Source organism: Jaculus jaculus, chromosome 9 (assembly GCF_020740685.1).
Source record: "Jaculus jaculus isolate mJacJac1 chromosome 9, mJacJac1.mat.Y.cur, whole genome shotgun sequence".
NCBI classification, from domain to species: Eukaryota; Metazoa; Chordata; class Mammalia; order Rodentia; family Dipodidae; genus Jaculus; species Jaculus jaculus.
The window spans coordinates 106,518,351-106,543,951 of NC_059110.1; the positions used below are offsets into that span (position 1 = coordinate 106,518,351).

Sequence of the window (25,601 nt, forward strand, 5' to 3'; positions counted from 1 at the left end):
AGGCAGGACTGCTTACAACGTGCTCTTCCAGACACAAAGTGGCCTGGTTATCCATGACCTCACAGAGCCTGACACTACCTACACAAGACCATCATAATAGGAGGAAAAGATGAAGACATCAAAATAAAAGAGAGTGATTGAGAGGGGAAAGGGATATGATGGAGAGTGGAGCTACAAAGGGCAAAGTGTGTGTGTGGGGATTACCATGGGTTATTGTTTATTATTATGGAAGTTGTCAATAAAAAAATTAAAAAAAAAATAAAAGAACAAAAAGCCAGGCGTGGTAGCGCATGCCTTTAATCCCAGCCCTTGAGAGGCAGAGGTACTAGGATCGCTGTGAGTTCAAGGCCACCCTGAGACTACATAGTGAATTCCAGCTAGATAAGGAAAAAGAGCCAACCGGTTTTTTTTTTGGCGGGGTGTGTGTGTGGGGGGGGGAACACACCAGTTTTTTGTTTGTTTGTTTGTTTTTCCCAGGTAGGGTCTCACTCTAGCTCAGGCTGACCTGGAGTTCACTATGTAGTCTCTCAGGGTAGCCGTGTACTCACAATGATCCTCCTACCTCTGTCTCCCCAGTGCTGGGATTAAAGGCGTGCTCCAGCAAGGCCTGCCCCAACAATTACTTTTTAAAAATATATATATATTTTATTTATTCATTTACTTATTTGAGAGAGAGAGAGAGAATGAGCACGCCAGGGCCTCGAGCCACTGCGAACGAACTCCAGACGCGTTCGTCCCCTTGTGCATCTGGCTGATGGTTGGTCAACAGCCTGCGCCAGAGGATAAGGTTTTCCTGGCTCGCAAATATGCTTTTTGTTTTTGTTTTGTTTTCCTTTTGTCTCTCTCCATGTCTGTCCCATTCCCTCGAAGCCGCGGGGTGGGGAGGTCTAAAAATAGCCAGTGAATCACGGCGGATAATATTGTGCAGCAGTTACGTAAACAGCCAGCCCGGGCGCTGGGGCCGCGGCTCGGAACGGAAACTCTCTGGGTCAGGGGTGTCACACTGAATAGGGTCCCCCGGAGCCGGCCGCGGCGGGGGCGGAGGCGGAGGCCTGGGCCTGGAAGGCCGGCCGCGAGCAGCCGGGGATCTCGCGGGGTGGGGCGGGGCGGGGCGGCCGGCGGGCGGGAGAGAGGCAGCTCAGGGCCCCCGGCAGGGCGCAGGCGAGCTGGGCGGGCGGTTCCCGCACTCCCTTTCCCAATGGCCGGGAGCGGGCCGCGGAGGCGGCGGCGGCGCTGACAGGCTCGGCTCGGGGCGGGGCGGGGCGGCCGGGGGCGTCCCGGGGCCCAGGGGAAGATGAGCGTCCTCCTAGAGCAGAAGGAGCAGCAGGAGAGGCTGCGGGAGGCCGCCGCCTTGGGGGACATTCGGGAGGTGCAGAAACTGGTGGAGAGCGGGGTGGATGTGAACTCCCAAAATGAGGTCAACGGCTGGTAAGTGGCGAGCGGGGGAGGCCTAGGGTCAGGGCTTGTTGGCCCGGGGCGTGGAGCTGTGAGTCAGCCGTGACCCGGGTCCAGCGCCGTGCCTGGACGCTAGGCTGAGGCCCGCTACTCGAGGCCTCGCAGGTTCTGTCCTCTCGAGGTCGCCTCGTGCAGCCCCCGAGCGAGCGCATCCTCCCCCTAGCCATGCCCTGGGCTCCTTGGCCGGAACGTGCTAAAGGCAGGGATTCCTGGCCCTCGGCGCTGGAGCTCACCCCGCTCGAATTATTTTGCCATAGGTGTTTCTGAAGAACGTTTTCGTGCACAGCCAAAAGCACAAGCAGTCTTAAAGCTAGCACGATTTTTTTATTTTTTCTGCCGAAACCAAGAAAAAGCAAATAGACCACAAAAAAAACTCACCACCTGCATCATTATTTCTGTTGCTGCTGCCTACAGCTACCTGATGGGGAAGATTCATTTGTTTGCCCTATGGAGTGTTTTTTTCTTTCTTAGTACAATTTCTAATAGAGAATTTCATCCAAGGCCTTAAATGTCTGCCTGTAAGTTGGGTCCTTTCCAATTAAATGAGAAGACTCATTTTAAGATGTTGCTGGTGATCAAAATTTTGAATATTTTTTTGTTTGTTTTTCGAGATAGGGCTTCACTCTAGCCCAGGCTGACCTGGAATTCACTGTGTAGGTCTTATGGTGGCTTCGAACTCATGGCGATCCTCCTACTTCTGCCCCAGTGCTGGGATAAAGGGCATGTGCCACCACGCCAGGCCAATATTTTAATTTTAAGTTACTGAATGAGCTATTACTCTGCCCTCTTTGTATTTACATGCAAATTTTTATTTTATTTTATTTTTAGTTTTTGCTTTTTCAAGGTAGGACTCACTCTAGCTCATGCCGACCTGGAATTCTCTAGTCTCAGGGTTGCCTCAAACTCACCACAGTTCTACCTCTCCCTCTTGAGTGCTGGGATTAAAGGCGTGTGTCACCATGCTTGGCACATGTAAATTTTTTATTTGATTCAGGTAATGTTTGGCCAGTCTGTTTTGCTAAAGTGATTTTGAAATGTTTTTATTTATTTTTGAAACAAGTGTCCTACATTTTAAAATATCTATTTATTTGAGAGCACAGAGAAGGCATAGAGGGCACACCAGGGCCTCCAGCCACTGCAAATGAACTCCAGATACATGCGCCACCTTGTACATCTGGCTTACATGGGTCCTGGGGAATTGAGCCTTGAACCAGGGTCCTTAGGCTTCACAGGCAAGTGCTTAACTGCTAAACCTTCTCTCCAGCCCCAGCACCAGAGATAGTTTGAACTCTAGAGAATAACTTGCCCTGGGTCACACAGTTTTAGTCAGAATTGAGTTTTCCTTACTTCCCAACATATCTATCTGCCTTCTTTTCCTAAAGAGAACAGCCTGGATCGCTGTTCACGGTCAGGAAACTGGGTTTTGTTCAAAAGTGTTAGCAAACAAACTTGGTGTGTGTCAGTACCCTGTGGTCCAAAGCTGTGATTCACTGTTCTGGCACTTGGAGGCAGTGTAGTACCGAATATTGAGCCTGTTTTTTTTTTTTTTTTTTTTTGCTCTTGGTTCTCCATTCCTGCCTAGCCAAGCGTCCTTGCCTGAGTCACTTTATTTTTCAATTTTTTCAGAAGTGGTGTTAGCATTTAACAAGATGAAGGAACATAAATAGCTAACATTTATTGAATTTGTTCTGCAGCACAGATGTTCTGAGTCCTTTGACATACATTTATCATTGATAAGAATAACAGTTATTATTTTCTACATTTTACAGATGAAGAAACCAAGGCCCCAGAAAGATTAAATAAATATCCCAATTTGTAGAATATCCCTAAATTACTAAATTTAGAATTTAGTAATTCCATGTTACTGTTAGCCTTTAAGTAACTAGAAAATGAACCTGGCACCTCACCCCTCAACACAGTGTCCCTTCACATGGTACATGTGCAGTACATGTCACATGAGCCTGAAGTAACCTGAGGAAGTTTGTTATAGATTGCATTGCAGCCAAGAATGAATTATTGGTCTCCCATCTTCCTTATGTTCCCAGCCTGCTCATCTCAGCCTCTGTGGCACCCAGGCCAGGATGCTTGGCACCCTCCTGCCTCTGTCTTTCCCTCACACCCCACATAAAGTCAGCCAGCCAGTTCTGCCCACTCCATGTTCAGATGTATCCGGAATCTGACCACTTCCCACAAGCTGTACCAGGATGCCTCCATACAAAGCCACTGTTTATCTCCCTGAATTACCGCCTGGTCTCCTAAGTCGCCTCCTTGCCTATAATCTCAGTCTTAACACAGTGGTAAGAGGGATCCTGACTTAGAACAGGCTGGATCAACCACTCTTCTCAGAATCCTCTGATGGCTCCCATCTTACTCTCAGAGAAGCCAGTATCGTCCTACAGCTTGTACTGTGCCCTCTCTACCACAGTGCCTCATCTCTTGAGGTTTGCTTTCTCGCTCCCCTCTTTCCTTTTCCTGGGCCTCCTTGCTTTCCTTGAATACCTGGCATGGTCCAGATTCAAGACCTTTGCATTTTCCTCCTTTCTGTCTAAAACACTTCTCAAGTCTGCCATGATTTGTTCTCTGTCTTCCTTCAGATCTTAGCTTAGATGTCACCTTCATGGTGAGGCCTTTCCTTGGCCCTTGATTTACCATTGAACAACTCCCCTCCCCAGTCTCTGTCAGTGCCTGATCCCTGATCCCTTACTCTGCTTTACTGTCCCTGTACCACTTACTTATCTTCACCTAACATATTGTGGACTTTGCCTGTTTATTTGCCCACTTCCTCAGTTTCCTTGTCTATAAAATGGAAGGGGAATGTTGATAATAATTTTGTTTGTTTGGAATTTGGTCTTACTATGTTGCTCAGGCTGACCTTAATTCCTAGGCTCAAATGATTCTCCTGCACCCAGCTTCTTGTGGAATATTTTGAAGACTAAATGAGCTGGGCGTGCTGGCGCACACCTTTAATCCCAACACTCGGAGACAGAAGCAGGAGGATCACCATGAGTTCAAGGCTACCCTGGCACTACATAGTGAATTCTAGGTTAGCCTGGGCTAGAGTGAAACCTACCTCAAAAAACCCATATGTAAACTGGGTGTGGTGGTGCATGCCTTTAATCTCAGTACTACTTGGGAGGCAGAGGTAGAAGGATTGCCAAAAGTTCAAGGCCATCCTGAGAATACAGAGTGAATTCTAGATTCCAGGTCAGCCTGGGATAGTGTGAAACCTTACCTTGAAGAAAAAAAAAAGTAAAGCATTCTAGCTGTGTTAACGCTTGTTATTTTCTTATTATCATTAAGCAATATGTTGGGTAGTGGCATATAAAATTACCCTCAAAATACATAGAAAAGTAGACTGGTGACCACTTTCAGTTCTTGGTTGCTTAGTAACCATAATTTCAGCCATGATGAATGATGCCCATTTGATGAATGATGGCCCAGAGCCTTTGGTCTGAAATACTTCCCAGTGCTATAATGGGATGTTCTGACTGAAAATGTAAAGTTTGAAGAGTTGAAGTTCAAAGATAGCATTCCCATATCAGTTGTAATTCAAGTGTCATGTAGACCCTTTGGCTTTAGGAACAAGTATGATGGTTTGTGAAGAGGTAGAAAATACTGTTTGCCTGAGGCGCTGTGAGTTATGCTGCCCAGAGCCACACAGCTCTGGACTATAAATGATGATCATGGAGGGGGAGTGCAGGGTGTGGGGGCTGTGCTGTGTTGACTTAACCCCACTTCACATGGCAGTGTTCTGGCTTGTTGCAGAGTCTCTTAGACCCACTGGCAGTAAATTACCTCCTTCACTCCAGCTTGCCATGACCCAGTGATTTACTACTAGCAAGCAAGCACTCATTTCCAAAAGGGAGCACATTCTTCTCATCATGCTCCATTCATCTTTGAGTGCTTACTTATTATAATCATTCACTTTTCAAGCTGATGCCACATCCACACACCAACACACCATAGGCTGCAGTTTCCCCGGAATCAAGGGTATTTTGGGTCCTCCTACTTTATAGACAACATCCATCTTATCCTAGTTTCAGTTACTAATTAAGAAGTAAGCCCCTGAGCTGAAGATGTAGAGCAGTGGCAGAGGGCTTGTGTAGCATTCAGTCCCCAGTACCATACACAAAAGCACCTGCATCTGTCAAGTTCATACTTTTCTTTCTTGAGGTATGTTATCACTGTAGCCCAGGCTGGCCTGGAATTCACTGTGTAGTCTCAGGATGGTCTTGAACTCATGGTGATCCCTCTTAACCTCTGCCTCCTGAGTGGTGGAGTTAAAGGCATGTGCCACCATGCCTGGCTTTTTTTTTTTTTTAAGTGTTTTTCATACTTTTTTTTTTTTTATCTTTGTGGAATATAAAACCCTTGTGCTTGGGATATAGCTCAATCAGTGATAGAGCACATGCCTAGACTGTATGAGTCCCTGGATCCCATGCTTGGCACCACACAATAAATAGAAAATTTAAAAAGACCCTTACCTTGTTTTGCCCACCTGTGCATCATTTCACCATAGAGTATACCATAAAGGCACACCTGAGTAGTGAGTAATAAACAGTGCAGACTGTTGGTCTGAAACATCAGCGGAGTTGCATCCTGCCAGACATACAAGCTGGTGTTCTGTAAGCCACTAATCTTTAGGTCACAGGATAAATCAGCTTTTTCCTGGAAGAAGTCAACTGTCCAGGTCACTCTATTTCCCATATTGTTGAGCTAGCCCTTGCTGTTGAGCATGTGTTCTACTCAGCTCAGTGATTGCCTCCAAAGACAGTTAGTTTGGTTAGAGACTTGGTGAATGAGGAAATTTCAAAGCAGGAAAAAAGTTGTGTTTGGTCTTTCGAGGTAGGGTCTCACTCTAGCCCAGGCTGACCTGGAATTCACTATGGAGTCTCAGGGTAGCCTCGAACTCACAGCAATCCTCCTACCTGTGCCTCCCGAGTGCTAAGATTAAAGGTGTGCACCACCACGCCTGGCTCAAATTTTTTAACATCTGTGAAGATGGATTTTTTTTTTTGCCAGCATACTAATTACATTTTTAAACGGTATTAAAATAATAGCCCTTCAGAGTGTACAGTGTCACTTCCATGAGTAAAACATTAAATAATTAGTTTTACTTAAGTGAGTCCAATATAGTAGAAGAGCCTGTTCTAGCAGGGTATGGTGGTGCACGCCTTTAATCCCAGCACTCGGGAAGGAGGATCACTGAGAGTTTGAGGCCAGCCTGAGACTACAGAGTTAATTCCAGGTCAGCTTGAGCTAGAGTGAGACCCTACCCCGAAAAACTGAAAGGGGGAAAAAAAGTCTGTTTTTGAAAGCGTAGGGTTGTTGACATCCATGTTTTAAGTGCTTTGGAAGTTATGTATACAGTGCCTTTCATTTAAGCAGATGAGGATATCTTTATAGCCTTTTGGAGAGAATTACAGAACCAACTTTTTAAAAATGGAAATTTGGAAGTTGTGTGTGTTTGTAGGAAAGAAAAAGAAAAGGGAGTGAGCAGCTAAGATTCACACAGGAGTATCTTGTAGTCATAGCTGAGGTGACAGAAAGGCTGCCAGTAGATGCTGCAATATTTAATTTTTTTTTTTATTTTTTTATTTGAGAGTGACAGACACAGAGAGAAGGACAGATAGGGGGAGAGAGAGAGAATGGGCGCGCCAGGGCTTCCAGCCTCTGCAAACGAACTCCAGATGCGTGCGCCCCCTTGTGCATCTGGCTAACGTGGGACCTGGGGAATCGAGCCTCGAACCGGGGTCCTTAGGCTTCACAGGCAAGCGTTTAACCGCTAAGCCATCTCTCCAGCCCAATATTTAATTTTTTAAAATTATTTTTCAAGGTAGGTTATTGCTCTAGCCTAGGCTGATGTGAAATTCACTCTGTAGTCTCAGGCTGGCCTCAAACTCACAGTGATCCTCGTACCTCAGCCTCCCAAGTGCTGGGATTAAAGACAGTAATTAATTTTTTTGTTTATTTTTATTTATTTGAGAGCGACAGGGAGAGTGGTCACGCCAGGGCCTTCAGCCACTGCAGATGAACTCTAGATGCATGCGCCACCTTGTGCATCTGGCTCATGTGGCTCCTGGGGAATCAAGCCTCAAACTGGGGTCCTTAGGCTTCACAGGCAAGCACTTAACCACTAAGCCATCTCTCCAGCGCAACAGTAATTAATTTTAAAGAGGCATTTAATGCATAGAGAGTACATTTCCATAATCCTGAAAGTGTATTTGGTACCATAGAAATATGTTTTATTTTTTATTTTATTTTATGTTTTTCAAGATAGGGTCTCACTCTGGTCCAGGCTGACCTGGAATTAACTCTGTCATCTCAGGGTGGCCTTGAACTCATGGCAGTCCTACCTCTGCCTCCTGAGTGCTGGGATTAAAGGTGTGCGCCACCACGCCTGGCTAGAAATATGTTTTAAAGAGACCAGGAGGATCTAGTGAGTGAACTGATAGAGTAAGCCCTGAAGTATCACTGGAGTTACCCAGCCACCAGTCTTTTGGAAACCACTGAAATTAAAGCTCCTGTGAAAAATTAATGTTTCTCATGAGCTAGAACTGAAAATTTTATTTACTTTTTTGTAGTGCTGGGATTGAAGTTGGGATCGCATTCATTGTAGGCAAGCACTCTACCACTGAGTCACATCTCCAGTCCCAGGAATGAAACTTAAATATGCTTCTCTTCTTTTTCAGTCGTTCTTTTTCTTTTCTTTGGTGCAGGACCTGTTTACATTGGGCATGTAAACGCAACCATGGACAGGTGGTCTCCTACCTGCTAAAATCAGGAGCTGACAAAGATATTCTTACCACAAAAGGAGAAATGCCAGGAGAATTAACATCAAGGAGAGAAATCAGGAAGATTATGGGAAGTGAGTCTGTTTGGGGATAACATTTGATTTTGTCAAATAATTTTAAGACTTATATTATTGGCCATAATCTTAATGCTGGTCAAATAATTGGTATATTTAGCTAATTGCTATGCCAAAATAGTAAGTTCAATGTTATTTCTAGAAGGTCAGTATTATAAAGTGATTTTTTTTTTTTTTGGTTTTATGAGATAGGGTCTCACTCTAGCCCAGGCTGACCTGGAATTCACTATGGAGTCTCACAGTGGCCTTGAACTCGATCCTCCTACCTCTGCCTCCCGAGTGCTGGCATTAAGGGCATGTGCCACCTGGCATAAAGTGATTTTGTTGTTTTTGTTGTTGTTTTTTGAGGTAGGGTCTCACTCTAGCCCAGGCTGACCTGGAACTTACTCTGTAGTCCCAGTCTGGCCTTGTTTGGCAATCCTTCTACCTTTGCATCCTGAGTTCTGGGATTAAAGACCTGCACCATCACACCCAGCTTAATTTTTTTATTTGTAAAATTAAAGACCTATAAAAATACTAATCATAAACCTAACAAAATAGTCTTTACTTTTCTGACTTGAAGTCAATAAATATACACTAAAATATTTGTTATATCTCAAATGATACTAGCTTTCAAAAAAATACTTCTTTCTGGGCTGAGGAGATGGCATAGCAGTTAAGACACTTGTCTACAAAGCCAAAGGAACCACGTTTGTTTTCCCAGTACCCATGTAAGCCAGATGCACAAGGTGGCACATGTATCTGGAGTTCGTTTGCAGTGGCTGGAGGCCCTGGCACACCCATTCTCTTTCTCTATGTGCTTCTTCTCTCTCAGATTGCTAGAGCAAGACCCTATGTCAAGAAAGCAACCAAAAAAATTTCTTTCTTGGTAATTTTTATTGTTTTTTGTTTATTTTTATTTACTTATTTGATAATTACAGAGAGAGAGAGAGAGAATAGGAGCACCAGGCCTTCCAGCCATTGCAGACGAACTCCAGACGCGTTCGCCCCCTTGTGCATCTGGTTAACGTGGGGCCTGGGGAATCAAGCCACGAACCAGGCTTCTTAGGCTTCACAGGCAAGCGCTTAACCGCTAAGCCATCTCTCCATCCCGGTAATCTTTATTTTATTTATTTATTTATTTATTTTTTTGAGGGAGGGTCTCACTTTAGCCCAGACTGACCTGAAACTCACTCTGTAGCCTCAGCCTGGCTTGGAATTCACAGTTATCATTGTGCCTCAGTCTCTCTCATGCTGGGATGCACTACCACACCCTGCTCTTGGTAATTCTTTTTTTTTTTTTTTTTTTCTGAGGCAGGGTTTCACTCTAGCCCAGGCTGACCTGGAATTCACTGTGTAGTCTCGAACTCATGGCAATCCCACCTGGCTACTCTTGGTAATTCTCTTATTTTTATTTTTTAATTTTTAATTTATTTATTTGGGAGAGAGAGACAGAGACATAGAGAATGGGCATGCCAGGGCTTCCAGCCACTGCAAATGAACTCCAGATGCATGTGCCACCTTATGCATCTGGCTTACATTGGGTCCTATGGCTTTTCAGGCAAGTGCCTTAACTGCTAAGCCATCCCTCCAGCTTTTTTTTTTTTTTTTTTTTTTGATTTATTTTTTTGTTGATTTATTTGAGAGTGACAGACAGAGAAAGAGGCAGATAAAGAGTGAGAGAGAGAGTGGGCGCGCCAGTGCTTCCAGCCGCTGCAAACGAACTCCAGACGCGTGCGCCCCCTTGTGCATCTGGCTAACGTGGGTCCTGGGGAATCGAGCCTCGAACTGGGGTCCTTAGGCTTCACAGGCAAGCGCTTAACCGCTACGCCATCTCTCCAGCCCACTCTTGGTAATTCTTAAAGCACTGTGTAAATGTTCTGTATTTTTATCTTTCAGTGGAAGAAGATGACAATGACGATGACACCCTACCCCAGATGAAGAAAGAGTCAGAACTGCCCTTTGTTCCCAACTATTTGGCCAACCCAGCCTTCCCTTTTATCTATACCCCCACAGTAGAAGATTCAGCTCAAGTACAGAATGGAGGCCCCGCCACACCTCCCACATCACCCCCGGTAGAAGGCTCCCCTCCGTTGCTCCCTGCTGGAGAACCTTCCCCCTTGCTAGGGCCCTTGTCTAGAGATCGTACTTCTTTGGCACTAGTTCAGAATGGTGATCTGTCTGCTCCCTCTGCCATACTCCGAGCACCAGAAAGCACAAAACCGGGTCCTGTGTGTCAGCCACCGGTGAGTCAGAGCCGTTCCCTGTTCTCTTCAGTCCCATCCAAGCCACCAGTATCTTTGGAGCCTCAAAATGGGACATATGCAGGACCAGCGCCAGCATTCCAGCCTTTTTTCTTCACTGGAGCATTTCCATTTAATATGCAAGGTAACACCTTATCAGCAAATAGCTTCTGCAATAGGGGAGTGAGATGGATTTGTTCATATATTTAAGGTATACTTACAAACCTAAAGGAAAGTTGTAGCCGGGCGTGGTGGCGCACACCTTTAATCCTAGCACTTGGGAGGCAGAGGTAGGAGGATTGCCATGAGTTCAAGGCTACCCTGAGACTCCATAGTGAATTCCAGGTCAGTCTGGGCCAGAGTGAGACCCTACCTCGGAAAAAAAAAAAGTTGTGAGACCTTATATAAGGGACTCTCTTTATTCAGATTCACAAATTATTTCTTTATCCTTTTTACCCTAAAATATTTAGGTATTATTGTATATTTTATTTTATTTATTTATTTATTGGTTTTTCAAGGTAAGGTCTCACTCTAGCTCAGGTTGACCTGGATTTTACTACGTAGTCTCAGGGTGGCCTTGAACTCATGGCAATCCTCCTACCTCTGCCTCCCTAATGCTGGGATTAAAGGTGTGTGCCACCACGCTGGCTTCTATTACTCTTATATCTTTTAAAGGAATAAGGATGTCCTACAGTACAAGTATCAAATTTAGAAATGCTGCTTTGACAGTATACTGATCTGTAATTGGTAGTCCATATTTAAGTTCTGTCAGTTTTTTCCATAGTGTCTATTGTAGTTAGTTATCATGCCAGTGACAGCCCACACACCTGTAATCCCTGCACTGGGAAGGCTAAATTAGGAGGATATGTGTTGGAAACCAGCCTGGGAATACAGAGTGAGTTCAGGTCATCTTGGGCTAGAGTGAGACTCTACCTCAAAAAAAAAAAAAAAAAAAAAAAAGGTAATATAGGAGTTGGGGATTTAGTTCAGTGAAGGAGTGTTTGCCACAAGGGCCTGGGTTCAGTTTTCAGGATGGGGGTGAGGTCAGGAAGCGGTCACAAAAAGATTTTTTAAAAAAGCAATGGAGCTGGGCATGGTGGCGCACTCCTTTAATCCCAGCACTGGAAGGCAGAGGTAGGAAGATCACCATGAGTTCAAGGCTACCCTGAGACAACATAGTGAATTCCAGGTCAGCCTGAGCTAGAGTGAGACCCTACCTCAAAACAACAACAACAAAAAAGGGATGTGGCTGGAGGGATGACTTAGCAGATGAGGCATTTGCCTGCAAAGCCAAAGGACCCAGGTTCAATTCCACAGAACACATGTAAGCCAGATGCACAAGGTGGTGCATGTGTCTGGAGTTCGTTTGCCATGGATGGAGGCCTTGGCGCGCCCATTCTCTCTGTCTCTCTCTCAAATAAATAAAATAAATAAAGAAATGAACTAGTTATCATGCTATTTTAGTCTCTGTTAATCTGGTACATTTCTTTATCTTTTTTTTTTTCTTTTCTTTTTTCTTTTTGGTTTTCTGAGTTAGGGTTTCACGCTAGCTCAGATTGATCTGGAATTCACTATGTAGTCTCAGAGTGGCATTGAACTCATGGTGATCCTCCTAGCTCTGCTTCTCAAGTGCTGGATTAAAGGCATGTGCTGAGAGAGGGAGAAAGAGGCAGATAGAATGGGTGTGCCAGGGTCTCTAGCCAATGCAAACAAACTCCAAACGCCTGTGCTACCTTGTATATCTGGCTTACATGGGTCCTGGGGAATTGAGCCTGTGTCCTTTGGCTTTGCAAGCAAGTGCCTTAAGTGCTAAGCCATCTCTCTAGCCTCCATCACTATCAATTTTGACTTCAATGTTAATGAAGGGTCTAGGGTAATTATTTTGTTAAATTTTTTTTTTTTGGTAAAATTTTTTTTATTATGGTATTCTACTCTAAAGAAAGACTTTTCTAGCCGGACATGGTGGTGCATGGTAATACACCTTGTACATCTGGCTTTAATCCCAGTACTCAGGAGGCAGAGATAGGAGGATCACTATGAGTTCAAGGCCACCCTGAGACTACATAGTGAACTCCAGATCAGCCTGAGCTAGAGTAGACACTACCTCAAAAAAAAAAAAAAAAAGTATTTTCCTTTCTCCCCCATTTAGGTCAATGGACTCATGGATTCTTTCTTTTTTCTTTCTATCTTTTGGTTTTTTAGGCAGGGTTTCACTCTAGCTCAGGCTGACCTGGAATTCACTATGTATTCTCAGAGTGGCCTTGAACTCACAGTGATCCTCTTACTCTGCCTCCCGAGTACTGGGATTAAAGGTGTGTGCCACCATGACCAGCTTTTTTTCTTTAATACTGAATCTTTTCAAAAAATATTTTTATTTTATTTATTTGTTTGCGACAGAGAGAGAGAGAAAAAAGGAGACAAAGTGAGAATGGGTGCAGCAGGGTCTCTAGCCACTGTAGACAAACTCCAGATGTATGTGCCACTTTCTGCATCTGGCTTATGTGGGTACCTAGGAATCAAACATGGGTCCTCAGGCTTCGCAGGCAAGTACCTTAACCACTAAGCAATCTCTTTAGCCCAGCTTTTTTTTTTTTTGGCTTTTCGAGGTAGGGTCTCATTTTGGCTCAGGCTGACCTGGAATTCACTATGTAGTCTCAGGGTGGCCTCGAACTCTCGGCGATCCTCCTACCTCTGCCTCCCAAGTGCTGGGATTAAAGGCGTGTGCCACCACGCCCGGCCCCAGCTTTTTTTTTTTATTATATATTTTTAAGATGTTTATTTATTTATTTATTTATTTTTGGTTTTTCAAGGTAGGGTCTCACTCTAGCCCAGGCTCACCTGGAATTCACTATGGAGTCTCAGGGTGGCCTGAACTCAATGGCATTCCTCCTACCTATGCCTCCCGAGTTCTGGGATTAAAGGCGTACGCCACCACGCCCAGCTTTTATTTATTTTTTTTTATTAACAACTTCCATGATTGTAAACCATATCCCATGGTAATGCCCTGCCTCTCCCACTTTCCCCTTTGAAACTCCATTCTCCCTTATATCCCTTCCACCTCTCAATCAGTCTCTCTTTTATTTTGATGTCATGATCTTTTCCTCCTATTACGATGGTCTTGTGTAGGTAGTGTCAGGCACTGTGAGGTCATGGATATTCTTATTATAGTCAGTGGGTTATAATGTGTCACCATCATTGCTTTGATAACTATATTATTCCTGGTTTGGCCAGTAGTGGCCTCTTCAAGCCAGTTCTTATGTCCTTTGGGCATGTCCCCATCATTCTTGGAACATGTCTTTACTTTGTAGTGCAACAAAATGTTCCAGGCTTATGGTGTCACTTTTGCTGCTTTAGTACTGGACTCCACCAATTCTCTTAGGAGTCCTGGATTTTTTTGGTAGAGAATTGGATTTAGAAACCAGAGTATGGGAACTAGGTGTCTCATCCTCACTGCTTACGGGTGTGTCCTTTCTTCTAGGGTTTCTTAGAGGACAGGGGAAAAAAGAGGAGAGGGGAGAGAAGAGGAACAGACAAAACTACCACATTTATTTATTCATATGTATATGTATACATATCTGAATTAACAACATTAGAAACAACACATTCGTCCAGATAGCTCCAATTCCAATAAAATAGAATCTGGTCTAGATTTACCTTTCCTTTCCTTTTCACTTATTGTTAACTCCCTCACTTTAACTTAGTTATTTATCTTTTTTAAAAAAAATTTTCTTGTTCATTTTTTATTTGAGAGTGACAGAATGAGAAAGGCAGATAGATAGATAGAGAGAATGGATGCACCAGGGCCTCCAGCCACTGCAAACGGAACTCCAGACGTGTGCGCCCCGTTGTGCATCTGGCTAACGTGGGTTCTGGGGAATAGAGTCTCAAACCAGTGTCCTTAGGCTTCACAGCTTAACCGCTTAACCGCTAAGCCATCTCTCCAGCCCTCTTTTCTTTTTTTTTTCTTTTCGAGATAGGGTATTGCTCTAGCCCAGGCTGCCCTAGAATTCACTAGTTTTTCAGGCTGGGCTTCAACTCACAGTGATCCTCTTAACTCTGCCTCCCAAGTACTTTGATTAAAGGTGTGTGCCACCATGTCTAGCTCAACTCCTTTATTTCCTATTGTTGAAAACATAGTTCTACAGATGCTGATAACAGTGGTCAAGTGATGGTATGAGGAATCTACACTTAAGGAGCAAGGCAGAATTACCTAATGTGTGTATGTGCTTAGATTGAGTCATCTTGGCAGCCAACCTCAGAATGTAGTCGCAGATTGCTTCCATCCCTGGCCCACAAATAGTGGCATCATTTTTTCCTAAAGCCAGGACCACTGCTTATTTAGATGCACTGTTTCAAATAATTCTTAGGCTTTATGTCATGTCATAGTTCTTTTGTTCCTTTGCTGTCTGCATGTGAGTTCATATGTGCATGTGTGTGCTTGTGCTGGTGTACAGATGGGTATGTGGAGGCCAAAGCCAGGCTGGTTATTTAATCTGTCTCTCCAAGGCCGAGACAGGCTTTCTCACTTAACACAGAGCTCATCAATTTGTCTAGACTAGCTGGCCAGCAAGCCCTAGGGCTCCACCTATTTCTGCCTCCCCAGTACTGGAATTATAGATGCATGCTGCCATACCCAGCGTTTTATGTGAGTGCTGCAGGGTCCAAACTCAAGTCCTCATACTTGTGTGGCAAGAACTTTACCCACTGAGCCACCATCTCTTCCCATTTTTGGTGTTTTGAGACCAGATCTCACTGTGTAGCTAGCCCAAATTGAACCACAAACCTCTGATCTTGTGCCTTTGCCTCCTGAGCACTGAGATTACTTATAGGTGTGCAACACCGTTTCTGACTCTTGATTGCTTTTATTGTGAGATGGTTCCTATTTCATAGATATCTTTCTGCCCATAGTTGTTGAATCTTGTCAGAGTACCTCATGTACCATGTTTTGCCCCTGCCATTGTTCTGACCTTCTTGTTTTCCCCTGTTCATGTGTAGCTGGTACTCAAGCCTATCTGAGGTCTTTATCTCCTTAGGTTTTTCTTTTCTTTTTTTTGGTTTTGGGTTTTTTTTTTTAATTTTTTGTTTATTTTTATTTATTTATTTGAGAGTGACATAGAGAGAAAGAGGCAGTTAGAGAGAGAGGGAGGGAGAGAATGGGCACACCAGGGCATACAGCCACTGCAAACGAACTCCAGACGCATGTGCCCCTTGTGCATCTGGCTAACGTGGGTCCTGGGGAATCAAGCCTTGAACCGGGGTCCTTGGGCTTCACAGGCAAGCGCTTAACCACTAAGCCATCTCTCCAGCCCTGGTTTTTGGTTTTTGATTTTGAGGTAGGGTCCTGCACTAGCCCAGGCTGACCTGGAATTCACTATGTAGTCTCCTCAGGCTGACCTTGAATTCATAGCTATTCATTCCTATCTCAGCCTCCCAGGTGCTGGGATTGAAGGCATGCACTACCATGCCCAGTCCTCCTTAGTTTTTTTTTTTTTTTTAATTTATTTGAGAGTGACAGACACAGAGAGAAAGACAGATAGAGGGAGAGAGAGAGAATGGGTGCGCCAGGGCTTCCAGCCTCTGCAAACGAACTCCAGACGCGTGCGCCCCCTTGTGCATCTGGCTAACGTGGGACCTGGGGAACCGAGCCTCAAACTGGGATCCTTAGGCTTCACAGGCAAGCACTTAACCGCTAAGCCATTTCTCCAGCCCCCCTTTTTTTTTTTTTTGAGAGAGAGAGACACACAGAGAGAATGGGTACACCAGGGCCTCCAACCACTGCAAACGAACTCCAGATGCATGCACCCCCTTGTGCATTTGGCTTATGTGGGACCTGGGAAATTGAACCTGGGTCCTCAGGCTTTGCAGGCATGTACCTTAACCACAAGCCATCTCTCCAAGCCCCCTTCTTAGTTCTTTTATTCTTATATATAATTTAAAAAATACTTTTTCTGCGGGCATGGTGGTGCATGCCTTTAATCCCAGCACTTGGGAGGCAAAGGTAGGAGGGAGGATTGCTGTGAGTTCAAAGCCACCCTGAGATTACATAGTGAATTCCAGGTCAGCCTGGGCTAGAGCGAGACCCCCTCCTTGAAAAAACAAAACAAAACAAAAAAAACACCCTTTATTTGAGAAAGAGGCAGATATCTATAGAGAATGGGTATGTCATGGCCTCCAGCCACTACAAACAACTCCAGATGTATGCGCCACCTTGTACATCTAAGCCATCTCTCCAGCCCTCTTTTTTTTTTTTTAAATAAATCTTAAGGTACATGTGCTGTGCTATATCAGACTATACATTACCATTTCTCCTCCTTGTTTCCTAGAACTAGTACTCAAAGTGAGGATTCAGAACCCATCTATTCGAGAAAATGATTTCATTGAAATTGAACTGGACAGACAGGAGCTCACCTACCAAGAATTGCTCAGAGTGAGCTGCTGTGAGCTGGGTGTCAATCCAGACCAAGTGGAGAAGATCAGAAAGCTCCCCAACACACTGTTAAGAAAGGTAAGAGGGGTTACGGAAATGACTTAGACGTTAAGGCATCTGCTTGAGAAGCCTAAGGACCCCGGTTCAGTTCCCCAGGACCCACATAAGCCAGATGCACAAAGGGGCATATGCATCTGGAGTTCGTTTGCAGTGGCTAGAGACCCTGACATGCCCATTCTCTTTCTCTCTATCTTCCTCTCTCTCAAATAAATTATATAAAGTTTGCTAAATGCCAGTGGTTGCTTTAACATTTGGAAAATGCCTCACTTCTTCAGTTAAAGAGTCGGAGTTGAAAAATGAAAGGCAACTAGAAAAGGAATAAAGAGGGTTGGGGTCATAGCTCAGTAGTAAAGCAAGTTTACCATTCATGTACAAGGCTTTGGGTTCAATCCCCTGCACGAACAAACAAACAAAAAATCATGTGCTTAAAAGGAACAAAAAGATGCTGGGCATGGTGGCACATGCCTTTAATCCCAGCACTTGGGATGCAAAGGTAAGAGGATCTTGGTGAGTTTGAGGCCACCTTGTGACTACATAGGGAATTCCAGTTCAGCCTGGACTAAAGCAAGACCCTACCTTGAACAACAAAACTAACAAACAAATAAACAAAACTAAATAGATATAAGGAACAAAGAGTAGTCTGCCTCTACTTGAGTTCACAGAGATCTTTTTTGGGGGTGGGATGGAATGGGTGGATCAGGACTGGTGTTGGGTTCAAAATCTTGATACATAGCCCAGGCTGGCCTTGAACTTGCAGCAGTCCTCCTGCTCCAGCCTCCTAGGTGCTGAATTACAGGTGTGAGCCACCACACCTGTCTATGCTGGCTCCCCCTGCCCAAGGTAGGGTCTCACTCTAGCACAGGCTGACCTGGAACTCTGTAGTCCTAGCTGGCCTTGAACTCACAGTGATCCTCCTACCCCTGCCTCCTGAGTGCTGAGATTAAAGACATGTGCCACCACACCTGGCAACCATGGCATTTTTAAAGATTACATTTTGAAAATACCAGAGTGAGTGTTTCATGGGCCTGTTTCCAGTTGTTTCTGCAGTGACCTTCAGGGAAATATTAGTGCTTTGTGAGATAAAACTCAAGTTCAAGCTGGGCATGGTGGTGCACGCCTTTAATCCCAGCACTCGGGAGGCAGAGGTAGGAGGATCACTGTGAGTTCAAGGCCAGCTAGGACTACAAAGTGAATTACAGGTCAGCCTGGGCTAGAGTGAGGCCCAACTTTGTAAAACAAAATGACCACAAAAACCCTTAAGTTCAAGTACAGGTATTTGCTTGGATATGGGCATCTTTGTGGTCCTCCCACCGGCTTTGTGTTCTGGAACATCAAGTTCTTGGCTTCCCTGGGCCCCTGAGGAAAACTGATACTGACTTGTCCCTTCAAGGTGTGCTTTTGTGTAGCACAGACTGTTAGGACTTTCTCATCCTGACTCAGCTGGAACCTGGGGACTGCATCACTGTTTATCTAGTTTAGGGATCTCGTTTCCCTTCTAGAGTGAAGTGGGCTAAGACACTGGCATCAGCACGGCCCACCATGCAGAGACAAGATACTCCTCTTAATCTCTCGCTCTGTTTGTTTTAGGACAAAGATGTTGCTCGACTCCAAGACTTCCAGGAGCTGGAACTGGTTCTAATGATAAGTGAAAATAATTTTCTCTTCAGAAATGCTGCATCTACACTGACTGAAAGGCCTTGCTACAACAGGAGAGCTTCAAAATTGACATACTAATGAAGCAGGGACTTTATCACTGAGTATTATGATGGTGTGTGTCACCTCTGGGCCAAGGAAAAGCCATCGATCCAGAAGCCTTGGATGCCCATGAGGGCCCCTGGTGCCACTGCATTGTGTTCACTAACATCATCCTGCCAAAGCAGGAGTCCCTGACCCCCAGCCGCGGGGCCACTCTTCTAAGCCTCTTGGTGCACAATAAGCCTATCGCTGCATCTTTGAACAGCTGAGAAGTAGTCTGGAGAGGCAGGAGCCAGAGGTTTTGTATCCAGTGTTTTTTTGTGCAGAACGTAGAGAGTTGTTGAAGCAGAAGCTGAGAGAGAATGGACCTATTTCTAGCCACTCCTGTTGACAGTGCGCCTGAAGGGCTACATGAGCTGTTCTTGGTGTTGCATGCCCATGATGCTCCTAAATTGCAAACTGACTAGAGAGGAAGACTGGGGAAAGCACAGGTACTGGACAAAGGAATTTTGATGTGACTTGTGGCTGTGAGGTTTCATATAATATATTTATAAATGTTACTCAGGTTAAAAGTATTTAAGAACACAGTTACCTAATTGTAAATAGGCTGTTAACCAAAAGAGCTTCCCCTGCCCCACTTTTCTTTGTGAACACTCAAGACTGTGACTGTCTTGGACAGTCATCTCTGCATTTCCTCCCTTTCACAGTCACTAGAGGGCTCTCTGATACTTTCTAAAAGAGCCACGGCGTTTCTACTCTGAGGCCTGCAGTTTCTGTCATCCGTATGTTTAATGCACCATTCAAGAAGAGCACAAATATTGCTGGTCTATGTTCTCCACTCTTATTTCCCACCGGAAATGAAAAGCAATTTTTGAGCCTGAATCTGTTTCTGTTTTAAAGGTTATTGTGGGGAATTGAACTAAAGGAGTTAGCATCTTTATTTTTATATCAAAGAAAAAGGTTATTTTGAAATTATTAGGATTTTTACATAACTCTGAAATCTGTTGCTTTCGTAAACAAATAGTTTGCTCTGAGGAATCCCCCTCACTACCATCACCAGTACTCAGTAAAGTCAGTTGTGGGTCTACCAGACATAAACAAAACAGCACCTGAGTAAACTCTTGAGCATAGCATAAGAATTTTTTTTTCAAGAGTGCGTTCAGGGAGTCTTTCCCTTTCTTCAGCATCATTAAAGTTATGAAAAAAGCCTCTCATTGAAACAAACAGCTTAACTTTAGAAATAGGATCCCGCCACGGAGACAAACAGGAGAGCAGGGGTTGAAGCCAGCTGTTGAAAAGCATCCCTGCTGTCTTAAGCTTTCTCCCCATAGTGCCTATAGTTTCCAAAGAAACTTACTCCTGACTGTATTAACTTCATCTCATTAGAACACTGCAATTAAGTGAGAACATGCCGAAGATGTCAGTGGAAGAGAAGCTTGTGCTAAGATAATGGCCTCCTGCTGCTGCCTGAATGATGCAGTGAGGTTGAGGTGTTCTTCAAGGCCAACTTCATGGAGCCACTCTGTTTAGTGACTTAATTGTAACCCCCTTGTTACAGCTGGTGACTTACTCACCCTTGTAGAGTGTTTGCATAGCAGAGTGAAGACTGCTTATCACCCTTTCTCCCAAGTGCTTTAAAGAGGAAATCTCCCTTGTGTTTCAACCAATCAGAAACTACTTTATCTAGATGTTCTTTTTCTTTGAAAAAACTTACAGTTTACTGATACAATTAAGTGTGGTTCTGTCCTGGAAGAAATAAATTCAGTATTAATTCATGTCTAAATTACTAGGGTTCAAATTAACTCAGCCACCCCAATTGATGACTCTCAGAAGTAGTGGAGGCTCTGGCTGGGAGGTGGGCTGCAAAGACATGCTCTAGGCCAGTTAGAGGCTCTGCAAAGAGGGGTCAAGGGCTTTGAGGGTCCCGCTACTTGCTAAAGTCCTCTGTGGTCAGTGCGTCTGGAAGTGAGCTGAGACTGCACAGTTGCTTTTAGGTGAGTTTAAAGTCTTAATCTATGCATTCAGAGAAATATTTTTATATGCTTTGTGTAATTTATAACAAGAATTTTTTTTAGCTTTGTTAACTGTGAATCCACCTCTCCTCCCCCACTGCATATTTAAAGCATGTGTTCACACCGTGTGTAAACATTCACAGAACATCCTTTCCTTTGTGTGTTGCTGACTCTTCCAGCATAACAGGTATCATTAAAATTAAATAGTAACTGACAAAGCCCACTCTCTTTGGTTTTGGCCTCCGAAACAGCACTGTACTTCCAATCACAGGGTGTTCAAATCTGGAAAGTCCCGGGGAGCTGGCCTTTGGAGGGCGAAGGGCCAGCTCCCCACTCCCCCGCCCCAGCCTCTTCCCTCCCACTGCTGCTGCTCCAGTAACGCTCATGTCCTGTCAGTAGCACTGGAGACAGATTCTGTGTGGCATCTTCCCTTCCAGTTCACAGCAGTCGCTTCATTTCCCTGGAGTCGTGGAGCCAGCTAGATGGAGGTCATCATCCCCTATTAACCACGTTTTTTGATTATCCTGTTTACTTGACACAACTAAGCCTTCCCTTTGGGTTGTCAGCACCTGTCACAGCCTCGGTGAGCTCAGAAGCAAACTCCCAAGATGGGAGAGGAAATACAGCTTCAGAGCTTTCGCCGAAAAGGATGCTGAATGAATCTGCTATCCCATTGGCTTAGGCCAGCTAGCACCTCGCAAGGCAGACGTCACGCTAAATTGGCCTAATAAATCAGCAGGGCAGAGGCCTTTTCTTAGTACCAAGGAGAGGCAGAATAATTTGGGTATTTGTGCTTTCATACTTGCTTTATCACAGGCCTTCCATATACTCACAAGCATTCTGGGCAGAAACAGCCTGCCTCCCACCCCCAAATGTGATTAACCTTTAACAAACAGTTCTGCAGCACAGGCCAGCCCAGAGCATGTAGAAAAAACCAGATCAAAGGAGTCATCCTCACAGCACCTGCAAACCACTGAGGGCGGGAAAGAAGCCACCGCCACCTCCTGCAACCAGTCACATACATCAGGAATTAAAATACAAACCGGGTGTGGTAGTGCTTTCCTTCAAGGAGGCAGGAGGATCGCCATGAGTTCAAGGCCACCCTGAGACTACAGAGTGAATTCCAGGTCAGCCTGAGCTCGGAAAACCAAAAAAAAAAAAGTACCAGAGTAAGAAAAGACAGAAAACTGAGGTGCATGGAGAAGAGGTCGATCCCAAGTACAAGTCCTGGTGCCAGGTGGTCCCTTACCCCTCAAAAAATAAGGCTTGAGTTGGCTTGCTCCAAACAGTGAATTTAATCCAGCGCTGGCATCTTGTCAGCCTGGGACTGTGGATATTGGGTGGGGGGAGGTCAGGCAGCCCCTATTCTTTGCAGCTGACGGGAGGAGAGGCAGGACGGGAGGCATCCTGATGAGCAGGCTTCTAGAACTAGGAAGTGAGGCTCCATGCCCCTCAGCCTCAGGAGACAGCTTAGAAAGCTGACACCATACAGAGGCGGTCTCAGTAGCTTTCCCAGGACGCCCAGGCCTTAGGTCAAATTACAGGCAGCTACTGCAATTACCCAGTGAATTTTGGCTGTGAAGATGGTATTTCCAGCCAAAAGCTTTGGGTCTCAAGGTCTCAGATAACTGCAGCCACACAAAGGTGTAGGAAGTCGTCCTCTGCTTCTCCAGGTTCTTCTCAGCTTCCTCTAAAGGTCCTAACCCCCAGACCTTGGGGATAGTAATTAAAAGGACAAACCCCATGTGCACACTATCAGCCACACAGCTTTATTTCATCAGTATTCCCTTTGAAATGGATTCAAGCAACACCAGACTATAGTACTAAGTTCCTGGGACAGCCTGACCTGGCAATCTGCTGGTCCAGGAAGAAGATTCATTAAAAAAAAAAAAAAAAAAAGGCTGGGCGGGATGGTGCATGTCTTTAATCCCAGCATCCGGAGGCAGAGGTAGGAGGATCACTGTGAGTTCGAGGCCACCCTGGGAATACAGAGTGAATTCCAGGTCAGCCTGGACTAAAGTGAAACCCTATCTGGAAAAAAAAAAAAAAAAACAACTTTTGAAAAATATGAAAAGACAAAGGCAGGAGGGAAATCATCCTCTAAAAACAGATCAGTGTGGGAATTAGGCTAGATGGGAACCAGGAGACCCAGGTTCTAGTCTGTCCTCCAAGTAGCTGTCACCTCCGGCTGAGCGTCTTCTAGGGCCTTTCTCATTCCTGTCTGTCATAAGCGTGGCTGTTCTGCAAGGTGCTTTACAGAGACAATTTCACAGATGCCCCTGCTGATTTCCACCAAGTCCATTGTGTGGACACATGGTGTTCTCCTCCTAGGAAAGACCAGGAGGAAACCCCACGAATGTATTTTAGGCAAGTCCTGCATCTTTGGCCATCCCGTAGAAGATACCTCCAGCTGCAATGAGGTTTGTTGGAGAATCAAATTCAGCTACCACCCCTTTGTCCAAGACTAGAACCCTGAAAAAAGAGAAAGAACTGGTCAGATGTCTGTCTGCCAAGCCTCAGCCCCAGAGGCCATCCCTGCCCCTAGATAGTGTTCACCAGTCCCTGCAGTGACATGTCAGCCCACTCACTCCAGCCAGCCCACCCAGCACAGCCGCTATGCCACATGGGCACACTTGCAAGGCTGGTTATTTTCGCCGTTTTTGTTAGCTTTCCCGGCGCATGAAGCAGTTTCTGGGATCAAACATAACGTCCTATTCATCTCTGCTAGTCTGGGCTCTGAAAGCCTTCCCTAATGAGCCCTTCCCCTTGCGGGGGTCACGGGTTTTCAGCAGGCTGTGTGCAGGGATCCAGGACCTGTGCACATCCATCTGCTTTGTGCCATCTCACAAAGGAACACAGCAGGAAACCGGGCTGCAGTGAGGCCAATGCTGGAATCTGGGACTTGGGCTGCTGTCACCACTGCTGCCCTGAGCCTGGGGCTAGTCAGCAACCCCCCACCCCCTCTGTACAAGACCAAGAGGCTGACTCCACCACAATAAGCAGGAAGAGGAAAGGGCTCCTGAGCCTGGAGAGAGAATCCTGTCCTGGAGGGGCAGGCTGCTCTCTACCTGCTAGACTCCCAGATCTGTGCCCTGGAAAGAAGTGGTCATCACTGACGACCCACACTAGGACCAGGAGACTCCCCATGCAAAATCCAAGTCTTCCATATCTTTTGGCCCTGAGCATGAGGACTGAGTCCCTTGTCCTCAAGAGCAGCACTGGGGCCTGGTCCTCTTTCTGGCTCTGCCCTCCAGCCTCCTGCTGTGGGACTATGTAGTCAGCTACCTCCCTTCCTCACCTCCCTCCTCTACCCCTTCTTCCTCTTTTGGGGTCTGGCTGGTGCTAACCTTCCTTAGCAGAGTGGTCTCTAGTGTGAACAGAGTTCCTCTGGCTTGCACATGGAGACCTCTGCTTCCTTCCCCTGGGCTTTAATTATAGGCTCCACAGACTGATTCATTTCGCCTGCCCTATTAGAATGAGTGAATTCCTACCCACCCCAGGGTTGGTGGTGAATTGAACCATTTTTGCCTAAGCCTCAGCTCAGCCTAGACCCAAAGCCCAACAATTCCTGCCTACCTTACTGTTTCTACCACTGGGGTCCTGGGTAGGAGTCAGAGATAACCACTGGGTAGAGATGGGACAGACACAAGACAGCGCCAGCCATCCTGACGGCTCCCTGGACACTGCTGGCTGCATGGGGAAGAAAGCCCTCTTCCAAAAGAGCTTGGATTGAGCCAGGCATTGTGGTTCACACCTGGGATCCCAACACTGCAGAGGTTGAGGTTAAAGGATTGCTGTGAATTTGAGAGTAGCTTGGGCTCCAGAGTGAGTTTTAGGTTAGCTTGGGCTAGAGTGTGACCTTGCCTCAAGAAAGAGGAAAGAAAGAAAAAGGGCTGAAGAGATGGCTGAGTGGTTGCTTGCCTGCAGGGCCTAAGGGCCCAGGTTCAATTCCCCAGGGCCCATATAAAGCTAGATGCACAAGGTGGCACGTGTTTCTAGAGTTCATTTGCAGTGGCTAGTGGTGATAGCGTGCCCATTCTTTCTCTCTCTCTCTTTTTCAAAAAGAAAGAAAGAAAGGAGGAGTGAAGAAAGAAAGAAAAAAGTGTAGATTGGCCCATTACCTTGTCTGTAGTCCTAACCCACTTCCATACTGCCCCGAGGGAGTTTGCTGACTGACTGAAGGTCTACTGACAATTCTGTTCCCATTATACATTCATAAAGACTCTTTCGTTCCCTGTCTCCTCGTCTTTCAGGGCTCCCACCCCTCAGGTGTAGGAAGCCCAGCCTGCCAGGCCAGTGCCAACTCACTCTCGTTGAGCTTCTGAGTCACCAAGCCCCCTGCCCCTGTCCTTCAGCCCCACACCTTGACACAGGCCAGAGTGAGGAGCAAGGTTATCCTTTTTCCCTTTTGCTGAGTGACCTGCTTCCCAAGGAAACCAAAAGATTTTCAGGGCAAGACCCCTCCCCTCATCCTTGCGCGACAAGTGCTAGGGAGAACCACAGGACCAAACAGGCCTGAGGAGCCAACTGACATTTCCCAATGTCACCTGCGGTTTAGACACATTATTTCATTGACTCCTTAAAATAATCCTGACTGCTGGAAAATAACCTGCTGGAAACAGGCTCAGAAAAGCTTTACACATTGTGCAGTCACACAGAGATCAGGGGCTCTTCAAGCACTGTTAGAGTCTAGTCAGCAAGAAGGGGACCAAACCTCCACCGAAGAAGTGGTGGGTGTGAGGGGCTGGAGAGCTGGCTTAGCGGTTCAGCGCTTGCCTGTGAAGCCTAAGGACCCCGGGCTCGATTCGAGGCTCAATTCCCCAGGACCCACATCACATAACCCAGATACACAAGGGGGCACA

General features: G+C 45.6%; 2 protein-coding genes across 2 annotated transcripts in view; one reads left to right on the forward strand and one right to left on the reverse strand.

Annotated features, from left to right (window-relative positions):
- The first annotated feature begins 1,277 nt into the window (after window positions 1-1,277).
- Ankrd40 (ankyrin repeat domain 40) lies at window positions 1,278-20,957 on the forward strand. The gene is made up of 5 exons (XM_004655611.2): window positions 1,278-1,428; window positions 8,175-8,323; window positions 10,202-10,690; window positions 16,869-17,050; window positions 18,620-20,957. The coding sequence occupies exons 1-5, from the start codon at window positions 1,295-1,297 to the stop codon at window positions 18,764-18,766; spliced, it is 1,101 nt and encodes a 366-aa protein (XP_004655668.1). The 5' UTR covers window positions 1,278-1,294; the 3' UTR covers window positions 18,767-20,957.
- A 1,862-nt stretch (window positions 20,958-22,819) lies between these two features.
- Abcc3 (ATP binding cassette subfamily C member 3) overlaps window positions 22,820-25,601 on the reverse strand; it is a 70,316-nt gene continuing 67,534 nt past the window's right edge. Inside the window, exon 32 of the mRNA XM_045158560.1 lies at window positions 22,820-23,211. Coding sequence (XP_045014495.1) covers window positions 23,103-23,211 — 109 coding nt within the window. The 3' untranslated portion in view covers window positions 22,820-23,102. The remainder of the gene's footprint in view (window positions 23,212-25,601) is intronic.

Excerpts from the sequence above, each read along its gene's own strand:
- Ankrd40 (XM_004655611.2), top strand. The coding sequence starts at position 1,295 with ATGAGCGTCCTCCTAGAGCAGAAGGAGCAGCAGGAGAGGCTGCGGGAG. Across the intron at positions 8,324-10,201 it reads AATCAGGAAGATTATGGGAA|TGGAAGAAGATGACAATGAC; the intron begins GTGAGTCTGTTT and ends TTTATCTTTCAG. Across the intron at positions 17,051-18,619 it reads CCAACACACTGTTAAGAAAG|GACAAAGATGTTGCTCGACT; the intron begins GTAAGAGGGGTT and ends TGTTTGTTTTAG.